Below are 20,209 nucleotides of genomic sequence, written 5' to 3' on the forward strand. Positions count from 1 at the left end.
TTTCAAATATTTTTCAAATGTGATTTTTCAAGAAAATGTCTGACTGTGTGAAATGATTGCAAAGGATGATTGTGAAATGGAAGAATTTTTAAATAGGAATAAGAATAAAATCTTAGTTGGGTAGTTTTTATTGTGTTTTGATGTCTATTTGTGTTTGTGTTTCTCTTCTCGACCATCTATTATTTAAAATCATTTCCCACATAAATTAAGAACGACGTACTAAGTTCTTAAAGAAATGATTTTGATAGTAGACATTTCCATTGGAGTACATTTGTCATTTCTTGTACTGCAGTGAATGTGTTTTCTCTTGAGTCATGGTGTCTTTAATAGTACCAATTTAAAATCATAGCAGTACGTGAAGTAGAGTCAGCACCTGAATTATTGGCTTATTTGGAAATTAAGTAAATGGCCTGTTTTAAGATCTTCTGCAGAAGAAAGTATAGAGCATTTTTAATAGATACGCTTCTTGTCCTATTATTTCCCATAAAAAAGAAACAGAATTGGGGACTTGTAGTTATTTGTTATTTGATTCATCCCATCTCTCTTGAACTCTTCCAATACATTAGCAAGTTTGTAAATGCAGAAGTTTAATTTATTGTGTTTTTTTTTCTGTGACTATATCTGATTATATATTTAGAGGAAACGGAATGAGATACTGGCATCTTCCAAAAGAAGGAATAAGAAAGATATGTTCTTTTCACCTTGTGGATATTGTGCTCTTGAATGATATAGTGATAAAGAAATGTTCTTGGCCTCTGACCCAAGATTTCACAGGGCTAGGATTCAGGGGAATGGGCAGTACCTTGTGTGTATCATTTTTCCTCTTGCTTTTCTACTTTTGTTATATATGTATAAGCTTATGAAAAATAAATATTTTCTTAAATATATTGTATTTTACTCTATTAAGCTTACACATTTTCAAGAAATTATTTTAAATTGAAACTCCTAGAAAAGAGAATCAATGTTGTTTGTTTGTACAGTATAATTTGTAGAAGAGTATAGGAGTTCCATAAAAATCTGGGAAACAGTAAAATGTAGTCAGAGGAAAATATCATTGTAGTATTTACATTAGTACTCTCCAGTATAATTTTCCAAGATGATGGAACTATTCGTAATCTGTGCTGTCCCATACAATAGCCATTAGCCACATGAAACTACTGAGTACTTGAGACATGGCTACTGTGAAGGAGTGCAATATTTCATTATATTTAAATATTTTAGTACAGTAATTTTATTGTCTTTTTGTAATTATAGACTAACATTTTAATTTTGTTCTACTTAATTTTTGATTCTTTTTTCTTTTCAGGAAAATATATGCAGATGATGAACATTCTTAAGCCAATTGCCTTTGATGTTATTCATTTCATGTCTCAACTATTTGATTATTACTTGTATGCAATATATACCTTTTTTGGTCGGAATGATTCAGTAAGTCCACCTTTGGAGGGAAAAAATTTTTCTTTTAAAATGTATTTTATAAATGCCAAAGTTTTTCATTCTCTTTGTAGAAGATACACAAATAACATTATTTTGGGGAATGCATAAAAAACAAAATTATTGATATCAGCTTTCTGTCTGCCTTATTGCCTTACTTTTATATTAATTTTAAGCTTTGGTATGATACATTCAAATTTTTGGCAGAAAAAGTGCAACGTCTGTTTCTAACCTTGACATGATTTGGCAATGAAAAATGTACAGATTGCTTTATTTAAATCTGGCTCCATGTAAAATACAAAACAGTAAATGAGACATTTTAAATATTGGCTGACAACCTTAGCAGTCACTAGTACATCTAAAAGTTAATGAAAAATATTTATTAAAATAATTGAAAATCTGAACTGAGCCATCTACCTGCCATAGAATTAGTGTTTTTCTGTACCTCCTTTTTGTGTTTCCAAAAGTGTTATTGAGTATATCTTTTTCTACTACTCACAGAAAATAACACAATATTAGGCAGGTAACTAGTTTGATACGTTAAAATTAATTATGTGATTTGCATAGATGTTTGACAGTTTTCTGTGTAAAAACATTCCATTGAGTCCTATGAATATATTGTAATACTAGTTATATTTCATATCTTTTTAAAAATGTAAATTTCAATGTATGACTACATTCATTATATAAATATTTGTATCCTTGCTGTGATCACAAGTATGTCAAAGACATAATCATTTGATATAGGACCCGAATTTCTTGGGTTCTTAATTCTGAAAAATATGTCTTAGAAAGAATACTAATATGACCAGTGACAAAATGTTGCTGCAGAATTTATATACTATAAAGTATGTATTAATTCATCACCCTGAATTTGGAAACTCACTAAATATTAATCAAGGAAGACCTTGTAGAGTTTTAGCTAATTGTCAGAATGTTTTAGTCTTGTAGGTGAGCCGTACTTTGTCTTTTGGGCCATGCCTCTAGACCAGTCCTGTCTAAGAAATTTCATAATAGTAGAAACGTTCTGTATTAGCAATGTCCGGTATGGTAACCACTAGCCACACATGGCTGTTGAGCACTTGAAATATGTATGACTAGTGACTTAGGAACTGAATTCTTAATTGTGTCTAATTTTAGTTAATTTACCTTTAAATATAAATAGTCACATGTGACTACTATCATATGGGACAGAACAGTTCCAGAACACATTATTGACAAGGTGTGTTAAAATAAGATATTTCTGAAACTTTTGGGAACCAAATGGTTTTGTGTGTGATTTCCCAGCTGATTATATACTGACACAGAATTTTTTCAGAATGGCATTCTCTAGTACCCCAGAAGTTTAGCAAAGTATAGTTACTTATTGTAAAATATATTGCATATTTGATTTAAGATTTGTTATGAACACAGTATTCTGATATTTTATATTTAAACCATTTTCAATTCTGTAAGACTCAGTAAGAGCTATTTAATTATACTGAAACAAAATCTATACATAAATAGCACAAATAAGCACATGCATGTGTATAATATTGAAGTGGTAGTTTTTAATTTCCTAAGAGAATAAGCTTTTCAGGCCCATTAGAAATCATAAAAGTTTTCATACTCATAAAAATAAATAAATACTCCAAATGTACGCTATTAGCTGTTGAATCTTAGTGGTACCAGGGGAGGGGGAATCAGGTAATGTGTAGAATGGGAAGAACAGGTTATATGGTTGTATCTGCTTCTCTGTCAGAAGAAAGGGACTTGTGTGAGAGAATTTAGATGGATGCTTCTTGTGGAAAAATAAGCATCTTTTTCTCAGGGGTTCTGGCTTCTAGAAATCATTGGTTGGGGACACAGTATATACATTAGTCCAAAGGATTCCTCCTATTAATACTATTTCCTCCAGAAACTCCTGCTATTCACTGAACTGGTTATTACCTACTTCCTCATGCTCTATTTTATATCTGATCCATTGGATTCTGTTATAATAATGTTATTCATAGTATTGCTTTATCTTGCCTTGTCCCCACCTTTCCATTGTTCACCTCTTAAGTTATGTTTTCTTTGGTCTTTCTGGTTCACGTTTTTTTGTGAAGACCATCTGTAACTTACTTAAAACAGTAGTAAACACATAGTAGACACTCATGGTGTATGGATTGATCTTCTAATTATTTGCCATTCCAGTAAATCTTATGAACGTTCTTATTTGACAACAGTTTGTGAGCCTCGTTTAAGGTTACCTTTCATTAGTAAAACTGTTTCTTTGTAGAGAGTCTATAAATAGGTATCTATATATTTAAGAAATGAATTAACTTCCAATTCCAGGTATGACAGACTAAAACCTTTCTAGATAATATTTCCTGCAGAAAACAACTATAAAATCTGAATGTTATAGAAAAGGCAACTATTTGAAGACACTGGAGAGTAAACAGAAGCAGCAAATAGACTCTGGTGAGGGGTCCATGCTAGTCTGCAGATGGGAGAAAGGGGAGCTATGAAAATAAATTTTATCCCCGTGGCTTTTAGCTCAGGGCGAAGTGCAGTCCATGTGGCCCACGGGTAGAGACAAGCACAGGAAGACCTGAAGTTTTTATGGACTGGAGAATCAGAAAAGTGGAGCCAGAAAACTGGAAACACTAAAAATAGTGGAGGAAGCTCAGGAGAAAAAAATCCAGAGAGGGGATTTCCAAATTCAGTCCACCTGTATCTCAGACTGTGAGATATGTGATTCCATGATCCATGATTATATGGAACAAACTGACTACAGCCCAGTGAAAGAAAAAAAATATAAACAGAGACCAAAGCTGCTGTACAAGAGACAGTTTATAGTTAAAGCCCAGCCAAGAAACTTATGTACTGAAAACAAAGGAAATGATGTTTATGGGAGAAAAATGACAGTATCCAGAATCTCTAGAATGAAATCGGTGATGTAATCCAACTTTACCTAACAGACACAGCACCAAATCAATCTAGTTTAACTCTAAGATATTGGAACCAAGGGATAAGGATTTTAAATGGGCTTTTATCACTGTCTTCAATGAATTAAAACAAAATATATTTTAAATGCTTGAACATCTCAGCAGAGAAATAGTAAATTCTGGTAGTGACAATAATAGAAAAAAAGAGGGAAATCCTAGAAATGAAAAATACAACTTCAAAAACAAACAAAAAAATTTACTCAATATACTTAATAGCCAAATGGACATGACAGAAGAAAGAATATGTGAACTTAATCAAAATTATTCAAAGTGAAGAGCATAAAAAAGGATTAAAAGGAAAAAAATCTCACAGACGTTCGATTATATCACATGGTAAAACATATATGTGATTGGAATACTAGATGGAGAAGAAGAGAGAGAATGAGTCAGAAAAAATATTTGAAAAAACATTGGCCAAAATTTTGCAGCTACAAGGTGCTAAATGAACAGCAAGAAGAGGAAGCATAAAGAAATGTACAGCAGAGTACCTATGATGAAAGTTTTTCTTGAAAAACATAGTAGATATATTATATAAAAGGGACCAATAATCTGATTAACAGCTGACTTCCCATTAAAAGGCTATGGGGGCTTTTTGTACCTTGAAGGTACAAAAGAAAAAGAAATACTGTCTATTTAGAATTTTATATCCAGTAAAAACATCATCTGAGAATGAAAGTGAAATTAAGATACTTTTAGATTAAAAGAACAAAAAACTAAGAGAATTTGTCACAAGGGACATCTAAAAATTCCTAAGGGAAGTTATTGAGACTGAAGGGGAATGATAACACATGAAAACCTAGATCCTCAGAAAAGAGTAAAGAGCATTGGTAATGGAATCTACCTGTGGAAATTCAAAGTTAAGTTTTTCTTTTTCCACTTACTTTATAAACCACAGGGCTGTTTAACAGTGAAATCATAGCATAGTCTTCCTGGAGTTCATAATACATGTAGATGTATTACATTTAAAAATTATAACAAAGTATGTGGGGAGGGTGTGGACGTATAAGTTTGCAAGATTTCTGTATATTAGTAAAGCAGTGATGAATATCGTAATCCATAGGACAACCATGAAACATAATACAAATAATTTTAACACTTTAGCTAACAGGAATATTAAAGTAGAAATCTAAAAATATATTTATATAATTACAAAAGGCAGGAAAGAAAGAACCAAGGAGGGAAAATAGAGATAAAATATAACGGTAGGTGCAAACTCAACTAATCATTGCATTAGATGATAATGGACTAAACTCTCAAATGGCAGAGATTGTCAGAATAGAATAAAAACAATGTCCACACTGAAGAACAAAAAGACGTACTTTAAATATAAAAAAGAGGCTGGGCATGGTGGTTCAGACTTGTAATCCCAGCACTTTGGGAGGCTGAGGTGGGAGGATCACTTGAGCCCAGAAGTTCGAGACCAGACTGGAAAATTTGGTGAAACCCAGTCTCTACTAAAAATACAAAAATTAGCCAAGTGTGGTGGCTTGCACGTGTAGTCCCAGTTACTCAGGATGCTGAGGCAGGAGGATCGCTTGAGCCCTGGAGGTCGAGGCTGCAGTGAGCTGTGATCACGCCACTGCACTCCAGCCTGGCAACAGAGTGAGACCCTGTCTCCAGAAAAAAACCAACCAAACAAACAAAGAAAACCCCCAAACAATTGTGCTGAAGATCCTAGCCTTTGTCATAAGATAAGAAATATAAGGCATATGGATTGGAAAAGAAGTTAAGTTGTACTTAATTGCAGATGACATGGCAAACCCTAAGGAATCCACAAATAAGCTTCTAGAACTAATAAATAATTTAGCAAACTGCTAGAATATAAAGTCAGTATACAGAAATCAATAATCCAGTTTGAAAATGAAAAAAAAATTTTTAAAAGCTTTACTTACAGTAACATCAAAACTTTCTAAGAAATTTAACAGATAACTTGATAAGTTTGTACACTGAAAATATTAAATCATTAGAAAGGGAATTAAAGACTATGTAAATAAATAATGAGATACACCATGTGCATATATTAGAAAACTCAATGTTGTAAAGGTGGCAGTCTTCCCCAAATCTATAGGTTCAGTACAATCCCAATCAAAACTGTAACAAGATTTTTTTTTTTGAAGAAATTTAGAAGTTTATTTTAAAATTGATACAAAAAGCCAAAGATTCATAATGGCCAAAACATTTTTGAAGAACAGAGTTAGAGGATTTTTATACCTGACTTCACAAAGACTTACTCCAGAGCTACAGTAGTTGATAAAGTATGGTACTGGCCTAACAGTAGATCAGTGCAACAGAAATAGACACACTTACATGGTCAATTGATTTTTGAAAACGTCACTAAGGCAGTTCATTAGAGAAAATAGATTTTTAGCAAATGGTGTGGGTACACTTGGATATAAGTATGGAAAGAAAAAAAAGCCTCAATCCCCCTTCTTCATACCATACATAAGAATATAAATAAACATTGTTTATAAGACCTAAAGAAGTTCCAAAACTATGAAACGTCTAGAAAAAACTAGGAGAAAATCTTTGTGAAATTTGGGTTAGGCATATGCTTCTTTGAAAAGACACAAAAAACATGAAGCATAAAAGAAAATATTGATAAAATGGGCTTCCTCATGGTTAACAACGTTTGCTAAAGAGGCAGAAATACGAAAAGGCAAGTCAGACCAGGAGAAAATTTTGCAAACCATATGGAGAAAGGGCGTGTTCGCACAAAGTATAAACAACTCTTATAACTCAATAAGAAAACAGCCCACTTAAAAAAATGGGAAGAGATTTTATCGGGTATCTGCACTGCAAAAGAAGATATGAGAATGGCTAATTAGCACATGAGAAGATGTTTGACATCACTCTCATCAGAGAAGTGCATGTTAAAAGCACATTGCAATACGTCTGTGCAACCACTAGAATGGCTAGTTAGAAAGCACTGACAGTATTAAGAATTGGCAAGTTTGTGGAGTCTTTTAGTCTGCTCCAACTTCCATAGCAAAATAGTGTAGACTTGGCTGCTAAAGAATGGAAATTTATTTCTCAGAGTTCTGGAGGCTGCAAGTCCAAGATCAAGGTGGTGGCCAATTCTTTTTCTGGTAGGGGCACCCTTTCTGGCTAGCAGATGGTTGCTTTCTGCCTGTGTCTTCACATGACCTTTCCTTTGATCACGTGGAAGGAGATAGTAAACTCTCTAGTGTCTCTTCTTAAAGTGTCATGAATCCCATCATACCAGGGACCCACCCTCATGACCTCATCTAAAGCTGATTTTGTCTCCCAAAAGCCCCATCTCCAAATGCTATCACATTAGAGGTTAGGACATCAACATGCATTTTGAGGGAAAGCACAAACATTTAGTCTGTGACATGGAACAACTAGAATTCACATACATTGTATGTGGAAATGAAAACAGTACAGCTACTTTAGAAAACAATGTGGAAGTACCTTATAAGATTAAAAACATATTTAGTATATGAATTAGAAAGTCCAAAGTGAAAATAATATATGTCCAGACAAGGACACACACATGAATGTTCATAGTGACATTATTCAACTAGCCTAAACCTGGAACCCAAACGTTAGTTGACCGAATAAGTAAACTGAACAAGAGATTGTACTATATCCATACTACTAAATACAATGAAGCAATAAAACACTACAAAATACCACCAGACCCAACACAGATGAATCTCTAAAGCATTCTAAGTAAAACACATCAAACACAGAAGATTATATACTATGTGAATCCATTTATATGAAATTTTGGAAAAGGCAAAAACTACAGTGAGAGAAAGCAGGTCAGTGGTTAAGGGTGAGGGAAGCGGATAAGGGCAAAGGGTATGAGGATATTTTTAAGGGTGAGAGAACTCTATCTTTTTATGGTGCTGGTTGCAAGATTGTATGCAATTACCAAATTCATCCAACTGTATACTTAAAAAGATTGAATGTAATTTATATATAAATAATACCTTAATGAAAATAGAAGAAAAATGGATTAATGAAGTTTATAAAACCTAGAGAAAATAAAATTATTAAATATCATAAAATTAGGATATAAAATCAGTTCATGTTTTATTGCACAGTGTTATGGCACAACTATTTTCACTTAAGACTCTCTGACACATGTAAATAATTTCTCATTCTTGTATCTCAAATGGGAGAGGAAGAGGAATAATAAATGTTCATGTATGCTTGTGTGTGTGTATATAGTCACATAGTCATACATACATAATTTCTGATTATGTTAATGACATACATTTTATAGCTTACTCTTAATAATGTTTTAAATTTATTGGCTCATAGAGAACATTGTAACATTTTTCCAAATGCCTTTAACTATGTATGATTACCTCTAAATTACCTTTATTTTCATCAATGGAATCATCACCCAGGGAGCTGACTAACTGGCTTTTCATGTCTTATTCTTATCCTTCTCAATTATGCTCTTGTGTGAAGGTTTTTATAAATGCTTTGGCTGTGTTGTAGTGAATAGATTTCTATCTATACTGTGAAATGTTTACCATGCCTAATAGAAAATTGTATTGATTTTTGAATGAGGATTTAAGCTATCGCTAATTTGTACAAGAAAAATAAATGAACAAAAAATATAAATAACTTTATGTTGTTATGCTGCTACATGAACACAGCACAGCATATCTTACATACAACAGGGTGTAATATCTTTATCTAAAATCTCAAGTTTTACAACTAAAAATAATGACTCTTGAGAAAGAAATTCTGGAGAACTCTCTTGATAATTCTTAAGATTGATACATGTTAGTGTGTCCTGTGAATGCACACAGGTAAATGTTTCTTTGGTTCCCTTGAGATTTGACTCCTTTGCTTGATGTGTTAGAATTTGTAAATGCAATTTGGAAACCCTCTGAAGGCTAAGTATCTGAGTGAAAACTCATCAAATACCTTGGTTAATTTGAAGATGTAACATTTGCAAGATGATCTCTAGAATGATGTAACAAGCCTTTTTCTATTTCAGTTGGAATCAACAGGACTCGGCCTTAGTAGTAGTAGACTAAGAACAACTCTAAACAGAATACAAGAAAGCCTTATTGATCTAGTAAGTAATGAATTGGGATAAATTCTTTTGGATTATATAAAATGCAAATTAGCTATTCAATCAATTTCATATAAATGTGTGTCTATATGTATATTGAGTAGCGGAGTCCTCAGAATTAAATGAGTGCATATAGGAAGTAAAACAGGTTGCTTATAGTCTGATCAGAGAGAAACTAGTATACATAAAAGAATATGATATTGGTCATATGTCTAGCACAAGTTCAAAGAAGAGAAAGGTTTATGTGAAAAACTAATAATCAGAGGAGGACTAAAGGAAGAAGTGACACTTGTGCTAGACTTCGAAGACTAGGCATAGGATTAATGGGAAAGGGAAAAGTCTTTAAATGAAGGTACACAGGGTGAGCAAAATGAAGGTACACAGGGTGAGGTGAGCAAGGTACACAAGGTACCTTGAGGCGAGTGCAGTCTGAAGCTTGACAGATCTTATGATTGGGACACTGGTATATGCTGCAAAGTTAGGTTGCAGAGAGTGTTTGGGACACTTTATAAACGGCTTTGAAATTCAAGGAGAAAATTTGGGTTTAGTTGCTGTGTGTAGGGAGCCTGGTTTTTGACTGTCATCACAGGATGAAATGCATGTTTTAAGAAGACAGGTTAGATAGCAGCAAAGGGTTAACCTCCTGTAGTGTTTCAGCTAACATAAGCATTTAAAATGAGAAAAACTTTCTCGTGGTTGGTCACTGTAGCCCAAAGTTTATGTTGTTTAGACGTTTCTCCACATCTATTTTAACCCCAGGCTTCTCTGAATTTTCCTTTATTCCTTCAACCTAACACGAACAAGCAATCATTTTCCTCATTTTTCATAAGCTCTACATTATGTGCATACTTCTGTTATTGAAGCTTTTTATAAAGCCATGATTATTCTTTTAAGGAATACTTATTGCAACGATTGTTACATGCCAGGCATTGTTGTAGAGCTGGAAATTCATCAGTGCACAGAAGAGATATTTCCTGTCTTGGAACTTGTATTTTATTGGAGCAGAGAGACAAACAAATGTATAATATAGTGTCAGATACTCATTGAATACTAAGACAAAACTGAAGCAGTGATAGGATGGGGATCTTGAGCAGAGCTGTGAATAAAGTGAGTGAGGCATGTGCTGATATCTCAGGTGAGCACCGTTTGGGCAGAAGAAATAACTGGTATCCTTCTCTCTTAACATTTGGAGATCCTTTTACCCAACACGTTTTTAAAAATATAGTCATATCACTTACCTTGGCACATAGCATTGCTTCAGAAAATGTTCATAGAGTAGATGAATATACTCCAGTCCCCGAGTTTCTTGTTTCTTGGCATAACTTGGCTTGCTTCCTTGGTTATGATATTTAATCCTTGATCTTCAGTTTCAGAGTCAAGGCTCCTTATTTGACCCAGCCTTTTTGTTTCTCTTTTTTCTTTTCTTTTTTGTTTTTAGTCTTTGTTTTGTAAAATCCATTGGTCTCAGCCCCACTTGCAGTTTTCTGTGTTTCGATTTTCATTCTTCTTATTGGATACTTAAGTATAACCTTGAGCATCAAATCTTATTCTCCAGATCTTAGTCCACAGCTAAAGTTTTTCTTGTTTCTGACTGAAAGGCCCAAGATGGATGGGCCAAATTTTACCACTAGGGCCATTCACCCTGGCATTTCTGTGTCATTCCTGCTAGCTACTGTCTTGTGATCATCAAACTCCAGTTCTAGATTTGACCCTTAAGATGTGGATTTCTGCTTCAGATTTTGCCACATAGTGTATAATGAATTATTACTCATACTGATAAACATTGATTTGTTATTTTAGAAAATATATTTGTCATTTACTAGAACTTGCTTGATCTCAGGATTTTTTTTTTTTTTTTTTTTTTTTTTGAGACGGAGTCTCGCTGTGTCCCCCAGGCTGGAGTGCAGTAGCCGGATCTCAGCTCACTGCAAGCTCCGCCTCCCGGGTTTACGCCATTCTCCTGCCTCAGCCTCCCAAGTAGCTGGGACTACAGGCGCCCGCCACCTCGCCCGGCTAGTTTTTTGTATTTTTTAGTAGAGACGAGGTTTCACCGTGTTAGCCAGGATGGTCTCGATCTCCTGACCTCATGATCCGCTCGTCTCAGCCTCCCAAATCTCAGGATTTTTTAAGCTGGTATGTATTAATTTTCTTCACTTCATTAATTTGCATTTACATTGGCAGAATACATTAATTGATTTCTTGCTACTCAATGCATTCTTTGGCTACTGAAATAATTTATAACTTAATCAATCTGAAACCAACTAGATGGAAGTAATATTTTTCCTTATATTTCTCTTGCATGTCAGTTAAAATCTTAATGAATACTTTTTTGGTAATTTTATTTTCTCCATATAGATATTCTAAGTTTTACTTCTCTTTATGCTGTAAAAGGCAAAATAGAATCATTGTAGTCTTAAAAAATACCACCTGAAACAATTTATCATATAAATTCAATGTAAACTAAGAAAATTTGTTTGTCACATCAAATAAAAGTTTAAGAAAAGTTGTCTAATAGGAAAAGTAAGAAAGGAAGCTGGTATAGGTGATAGTGACAGCAGGAAGGTGAATTTTTAGTAACCCATTTGGTTATGCTAACTAAATTGTTTGCTTTAAGACCTTTAGCCAACTTATTTATTTGTTTATTTATTTATTTATTTATTTATTTATTTATTTACTTATGAGACAGAGCCTCACTCTGTCACCCAGGCTGGAGTGCAGTGGCAAGATCTCGGCTCACTGCAACCTCCCCCTCCTGGATTCAAGCGATTCTCTGGCCTCAGCCTCCCGAGTAGCTGTAATTACAGGCTGTCACCACCACGCCTGGCTAGTTTTTGTATTTTTAGTAGAGATGGGTTCGCCATGTTGGCCGGGCTGGTCTTGAACTTCTGACCTCAGGTGATCCTCCTGCCTCGGCCTCCCAAAGTGCTGGGATTACAGGCGTGAGCCACTGCACCCAGGCCTTTAGCCAACTTTAAATATTTGATAATAATATTTTAAATTTGTCCAGAAAAATTCATAAATATGAATTCTCTTTGTAGTAGCACATTGGTGGTAGGAAAGGTTAAAAAATGTGACTCTCACAGTGAGAATAAAGGTGGTTAAGGTTTCATTTTTCAGTCTTTAAAGGGTTATATGCTTTACTTATTACACTCCTGTAAACTGAAAAAGCCAGTTTAGGAGCTTTTTATTTAAGTGTGCAGTAAGCACATACCATTTATTTATGTCAGCTTGACATTTTCATGACTCTCTTGCTCTCTTCAAGCGTATTTTCCTAAATATAAACACAGAACTTTAGTCTTTAAGCAAGTAATTATCATAAATTTTATGCCTCAAATGCCAGGCATACAACTGGGAACAAAGGAAGGTATTTTAATGAAAGCCTTTTGAAGTGGGGGCAACAATTCCAGTGATCTTCTAAAGAATGCTTTTGTGAAAGAGCTCCCTGAGTAGAAGGGAACTCAACGCATTTGTGTTGGAGGCATTAAGGAGGTAGTTAGGTAAATGCTTTTGGCTCCTCTTGTCATATGAAAGATAACTGTATTCTCTCAGACTATAGATATACCCTCTCCTTGCCTTCCATTGTTTTCTAGAGCCACCTCCCTGTTCTATCCCTAATTAACTAGTTAGTACTTAAATTGAAAGAAACTGTTAGTTTTATAAATATATTGTGTATATGATATCTAATCCGAAAGAATGAAATTTAAAATTAACTGCTATTATAAGTGTTTGGTATTCATGGAGATCCTTGAGCTATTTTGAATTTGAGATTATACAGTATTGTCAGAAAATTCATATTAGATTTAGCTTAATTATACAATATTTTAAAAGCAAAAGTGTGTGATGCTTAGAAGGAGTTTTGTTATACTGTTGGAGTATAATCTTCCAAGATTTTACTCATAGAAGGAAACTTATCTGTGCTCATTTAACCTGTACAGCATTCATACATACCTAGTAGCCATAAGCTTCTGCTTGAACATCTCCAGTGATGTTTTTTTGGGAACTAATAACCACCCAAAGCAGCCCTGCTTGCCTTAAATCTGCCTGATAGAATGTGCTTTGTTATAATGTAACCAAATATGCTTATCTTTTGAACTATTTTCTGTTATTTCTATTTCTACTTCTTTTGGATCACTTTGAGTAGCCTAGCCATTTTGCCCAAGTGAGTCCTTTCTTTTCCCAGTTCCTTTATTCGTTTTTCATGTTTCAGAGTTTTACATCTCCTCATCGTTCTTTGACTTGTTCTGAAATAGTTATTTACAACTCTGAACTAAGAAGAAAATTGAGAGCACTATAAGAGGTATTGGAAGCAGACAGAAAATGAGCTATGTGATGAGGGTGCAGGATGAGATACAAGATAGTTGGATAGCTATCTTTATTACTAATTCATTCAACAATACATATTGCATGCCTAGGTACTTTGTGGTAGACTGATGGCCCCCAGAGTGGAGGAGGTAGTTAAGGAATAAATGAAGATCTAATTTAACATCCGATTGTGTTGAGAGCAATGAAGAACTTAGGTGAGAGAAAGGGTGTAATGTTATTTGGGCAGTTAGAGAAGATCCCTCTAGGAAGGACCATTGAAGCAGATCCCTAAAGGAAATAGGAGCATGAGCCACCCTTATTCAACAAATGTTTATTTAGTGTCTGTTTGTTGAACACTCTGTGTGGTGCCAAGCACTGTTCCAGGAATTAAAGGATACAATTGTAGGGGAAGGTGGGGAAGCCAGACAAAACTCCCTACCCGTGTAGAGTTTATTTTCTAGTAGGGGGAAGATAATTTGGGAAACAGTGTTTTAGGCTAGAGTCAGTTGTAAACAGGTAATATCATGGTAACATGTTTAGACTTTTTCCTGGAAGGAATGGATTAAGGCTTTAAAACCAGGGAATGTTATGATCACATCTCTATTTGAGAAAGTTCACATCAGTATTGTTGAAAAATCAGTCAGTTAACTGTATGGAAACTGGCATAGAAATAGGAGAAGCTAAAGACAGAGCTCTCTATTCATGGGCTTCTAGAATAGTCCAGTCAAGACTGCTAAGGAACCTGTGACCTGTTTAAATAGTAATATCGGGAAGGAACAAATGAGAGGTGTCTATTTAGGCATGTTTTAGTGATTGATTGGATGTGGAAGGTGAGGAAGAAGGGGAGTCATGAATGACTTTAAGGTTCCTTACTTGTTTCTTATCAATAACTACCAGAATTAAATAGGATAGACAACCAATTGGTGCCAAACAGTATTTAATTTTGTAAATTTTTTTCTCCTTTTTTTGTTTTCTGCTGGAGTAGGGTTATTTCCTTTTTAGAGGGAAATGAATGATGGAGATATGACATTAATTAACTTGCATGGATCCATGATCCTGCTTCTCCCTAGAGGAAGCCCAGTTATTCCCAAACTAACTTTTAAATGCTAATTGAGTAATTAGAGATTGAAAAGAGACACTGTCTTTAGGAGAAGATAGGAAATAAAAAAAAAAGATAAAGAATTAAACCATTTTCTAACTTGAAAGGTTTTATAAGTTTTATTTGCATTTTGCTAAATTTATAGGAGTAAATTATATGTATGCATTTGATGTCTTATTTGTTCATATGGAAAATAATTGGAGATTTGTTACTATAAAGTTGCTTTAAAAAGTAATCTAGCTTTATATATTGTACACTATTAGATGTGTTTACATCCAATTTTGTGCTAAATTTTCTTTGAGGTTCTTTTAAAGCTATTTTGCATTTAAACATTTAGTTTCGCTATCTGCCTACTCATATGTTCTCACCTTTAAACTCCATAATAGAGATAACCATGGGGTGTTTTCCACACTGAAAGTAGTACGTAAACTGCAGGGGTTGTATTATATAATGTTTAGCATCTCTTCTAACTCTGTCATTCTATGGTTCAATCAACATTTTAAAAGTTTGCGTGGGGGCGGGGGTTAACTTGTATTCAGATTAACTTTAAAAAACATAGCTGCACTTTTGTACTATGAGCTGTTGCTTAACTTACATAGCTTTTATTCCATTTTTTTTTTGTAAATTTCTCTTATGAAATTTTTTTTCAAAATGTAATGAATGGAGTTTGTTGCCATGTCAGTACTGCAAAACTCTATACTTAAACTAAAAGTATAATGAACATTTGTAATTCAAGCTCATTGTTATTAGAAATATATTTGGTTATAAAAGTTCTTAATGACCTTCACAGTGAAGTGACTTTGGATTATACTGTCATCAGTAATGTTAGGATCACTACAGGCTCACTGCCTTGACCTCTCTCCTTTGTGCCCCAGAAAACAATAATTAAAAGTCTCTTTCTCTGACATGTAATGCAGCAACTATTCAAATAACTATTATGATGATGTCAGTATTTTAAACAGCCTTCTTTCATGTTCTCTGTACAAAGGGAAACTTATTCACCAAAATAAGTTTATATTAAGTTAAATATTGAAATATTTGGAGTGATTGGTAACTCTTGAGCTGGCAGTCTTCTGGTACTCTGTCAGCTACTCCAAGTAGCCAGCCTTGTGCATCTTTACCCATGATCTCAAGATATTCCCACCCTCCTGGCAAAAAAAGATGGCCAGTGTGCCTGTGAGTTGAAGTGTGTTTTTGTTTTTTTAACTGTTTGCTAAGAGCTTAGTAAAAAATGAGTCCCTTGCTATGTATTGAGGAGAAGTTGAGTAAGTGTATCTTTGAAACTCTTCCTTTGCCAACCTGTTTGTTTACAATATAGGATATGTTTATATGAAGTCGAAGAATTTACATAACTCATATCCAAGGCACTCCTTGCCTGGCATCAGAATACCTAGAAAGGTAAATTAGTAATGAGAAGATTTCTAGTGAGTATATCATCAGATGAAAGTAAAACTGAGAAATTTGAAGTCTGATGAGTTTTCCTGACCGCAAATTAGACTGCATCACTCCTATTGACTACATGGCCGTATACCTGAATCAGTGGTTCTCTCCTGGATGGTGCTGAAGGGCCTGGCACATCCTGCTTCCTGGGTATCCCTTTCCTTTGTTCACATTGACCATCTTCCTTCTTATCAGTAGTCTGTCCCCAGATATATACAATACATTTGGCTCTGTTCCAGTTTATAACTTCATTCTAGTCCTGCCTCCTTGAGATTATATACCAAGGTAAACTTCATTAAAATTTGGGTGCGAGATGGTTAATCAAACCATAATTTTGGATTTTATCAGTGTGGTTCTCAAGGAGTAATCATATTTCTCTCATTTACAAGTTCTTGAGGGCCATCTCACTATTGTTGCTATGAAACATCTGTCAATTCATAAAGAGTCCTTGTGTTGACAGACTTTAGGTCATGCACAGATAGTAGCATGTAGATTTGGATGATATTATATAGGCTCGTTTTCAATTAGGATTAAAAAGAAGGTTCCAATAGTTACAAAACATGAAAGCAGGATAAAAAGAACTGAACCTAAATGTAATTAGTGTATGCCCCAAGAGTATTTTAATTTTAATTCTAGTTATGTCAAAATCACATGGTTTATTACTGTTAGATTTGTTATTCCAGGTTATATATGTATTGTATTTTCAGGAAGTTTCTGCTGATCCTACTGCCACACTCACAGCAGCAGAAGAAAGAAAGGAGAAGGTGCCAAGTCCACACCTCAGTCAGCTGGTGGTTTTGACATCTGGGGATACATTGTATGGGTTGGCAGAAAGAGTGGTAGCCACGGAATCCTTGTAAGTTGTTCAAAACAGTTGCATTGCCATTAAATATTTAAGAAAGTTTATAAAAGTAAGCATTGTTTAATTAGACTTCTAGTTAGCTGCATACATCTACCACTTCTAAATATCACTTATATGTTTCTGACAAGTATATTCTAACACAGATTACCAATTGATTTTTTAAACTGCATGGTTGGTTTTTCAGTTACAGAAATGGAAAGAAGGACATCTTTTAATTTTCAGTCTTTAACAACATGATCCATGCTTTCAGTATAGCTTTAAGAAGTGTTATACTATGCTTCATATTTTCCTATTGATGACTCATGATCCTAGGAGAAGCTGTGGTTGCATTGTCAACTTAATGCTAAGTGTAATTGACCCTTGACATCAATAAGAATGCTTCCTGACCTTTATAAATCCCCAGAGTTATTAATACAATTAACGCATATAACTTCTGCATTTCTATAAAATGTAGTCCAATATAACGTAAGAGTTTTTGGATTAATAACAAAAAGCAGAAAAAGACAGTGCCTGGATGCAGTGCATCTGCAGGCAGTAGTCCAGGCTCCTTCACCAGCCCACTGACTCCCATTCCTGTACCCAGCCTCCGGCACCTGTCGTTCATTTGTGATACTCAGCCAGGTTACAATTTGCTGCCTATTAGGAATGTTGGGGTTACTTCTGAAAAGTGTCAGATATTAAATCTGAGATTTCAAGAGTCTGTTGTATATAACTGAATGAGATATTTAAAAGAAATCCTTTAAAAAATACCCTTGTGTTCTTTTTTCAACCTGCTACTCTGGGCTCACATCTTACATTTGAAGCACATGACCCTACACCTCATCATAAGCTGCTTGGCTCCTTTGAAGTTGCTTTTCTTTCTCTTCAACTTCCATTCAGTCATAAACTCAGCATTATTTATTGTGTAGATTTTAAATGAACATGTCAAGTGGTAGTACAGGGTCATCCACTAAAGTGGAAAGTAATTTTTATTGTTAAAGTTTTGCTCAGAAATGTTAAAAAAATACTATACGAGAACATGACAGGCTCTAAATCCTACACAATTTGTTTACACAGTGGGTTATTTATTCCCTTTAGGGTATTCTTGGCTGAACAGTTTGAGTTCCTTCAGCCACATCTGGATGCTGTGATGCCTGCAGTCAAAAAGCCCTTTCTTCAGCAGTTCTATTCTCAGGTCAGACATGGTCTTGTATGTCATTTCAACTGTGAGCAAGATAGGACACAGATTATTTAGATTTGTTTGTTTGTTTGTTTAACTAGAAGTCAGTCTTGAAAACCCAGGAGAGCCAGATAGAGTATTCATTTATTCACTCATGAATTGCTGCATTAAATACATACTATTGAGCACCTCATGTAACTTTTAGACTAGTGAGAGAGAAAGCACCAGTTAAAACTATTAAAATAAAGCATGATAAGTACTGTGGTAAGGGGAAAGTGCCATGAGGGTATTTAACCCAGAGTGGAGGACAGGAGAGGCTCTGGGTGGGAGAAGGTCATCTGGAAAGGCTATCTAGAGGAAGTAATGTTTAAACTGGACCAGCAAGGTAGGGTGAATGAGGAATGGATTCTAGACAAAGGGAATGGCATATGTGAAGACCCGTGAGAAAGAGCATGGTGCATGCGAACAGCTGAGGAAAGCTCATTGGAGTAGGGAGGAGGTCTGGGAATGAGAAAGATGGCTGGGGCAATAAGCAGGAGCCACTGGCATATACAGCACCCTGCTTCAGAAGTTGGACTTTATTTGGAGGGCATGGAAGCTCCTGGAGGGTTTGAAACAGGTGAGTGGCATGACTGGATTTGTATTTTAGAAAGAGTTTTCTGGGGGCATTGTGAAGAAAGAACTGTAGACGGCAGTCCTAGAGACAGGAAAACTAATTTGAAGGCTGCTACAGTATTGCAGGGGAGAGATGGTAGAATCCTGACATCATGTAGTGGGAGTGGAAATGGAGAGAAGTAGAAGAATTTGAGAAGTAATTGCTAGGCTCCATGAAGAGCTCTAGTTCTTTTACAGTTGCGGTGTCAATGGCTTCAAGTTTATTGAATGTCTCAAAATTATGTTTTGAGTAAGGCCTTTGCCTTCACTCAAATATTTAAAATATTTTCGTAATTTAAATCTCCAAATATATAGTGTTTTATTTTCAGATATGATATATGCTGGAAACAGGGGCAAGTATTCTTTATCAATATGATGCTTTTAGAAAATAATTGTTTCCATTTCTGTGAAATTTATTTCAGACAGTCTCAACTGCCAGTGAACTACGCAAACCAATTTACTGGATTGTAGCTGGTAAAGCCCTTGATTATGAACAGATGCTGCTCCTCATGGCTAATGTGAAATGGGATGTAAAAGAAATTATGTCACAGCACAACATATATGTAGATGCACTATTAAAGGCAAGTGTTCTGGGAAACACCTTTGCTAAAGATCAGTCTACTAAGAGAAGTGTTCCTTTATTGCAGTTGCTCTAAAATAGTAAGATTATAGTTATTACCACATTTCTAGCATTAAAGACCCTGAATTGAAATAGGCTTATTTTCTGAATTTGTCTTCTATTAGATCTAAGAATACATCATAGACTTTTTTAGCTTTGTAAACTAATTTCCCATTTTGAATTGTTGTATGTTGTGGCTGACTTTCATGTTATGTAATCTCAGTAGCCATCACTATAATGCCAAGAAGATATTTCTGTTTAATTAGAAATTATTTCTGTAGTTTAGCATAATATTCATTAGCAAGAGACCATGCCTTTGATTATTCCGAGTAAAAATCACACTACTTTTGCAGTGTGTCATACAAACACCTCTTTGGAGTCAGTGACCTGTGTGTATACGTTTTCTGGAAAGAATTGTGGTTTTTTTTTTCATTTATGCATGAATAGATATCTGTAGATAACTGGCATGTGCCACACACTGATAGAAGTGCTAGCAGTATAGCTGTGAATTCGGGAACTTATGTGCCCTCAAGGAATTTACATGGCAGGGCAGAGATAGCAGTAAACAGATAAATTGAGATATAATGTCAGATGATGAATAATGCTGTGAAA

General features: G+C 34.7%; 1 protein-coding gene across 2 annotated transcripts in view; it reads left to right on the top strand.

Annotated features, from left to right (window-relative positions):
- The window catches only part of VPS50 (VPS50 subunit of EARP/GARPII complex), a 125,195-nt gene that overhangs the window by 95,807 nt on the left and 9,179 nt on the right, over positions 1 to 20,209 (top strand). For both annotated transcript variants that reach the window (XM_030932465.1, XM_010353153.2), the window contains 5 exons: positions 1,307 to 1,428; positions 9,385 to 9,465; positions 17,011 to 17,159; positions 18,243 to 18,339; positions 19,401 to 19,559. In XM_030932465.1, the coding sequence (XP_030788325.1) occupies positions 1,307 to 1,428; positions 9,385 to 9,465; positions 17,011 to 17,159; positions 18,243 to 18,339; positions 19,401 to 19,559 (608 nt within the window). The remainder of the gene's footprint in view (positions 1 to 1,306; positions 1,429 to 9,384; positions 9,466 to 17,010; positions 17,160 to 18,242; positions 18,340 to 19,400; positions 19,560 to 20,209) is intronic.

This window comes from Rhinopithecus roxellana, chromosome 6, assembly GCF_007565055.1.
Source record: "Rhinopithecus roxellana isolate Shanxi Qingling chromosome 6, ASM756505v1, whole genome shotgun sequence".
NCBI lineage: Eukaryota > Metazoa > Chordata > Mammalia > Primates > Cercopithecidae > Rhinopithecus > Rhinopithecus roxellana.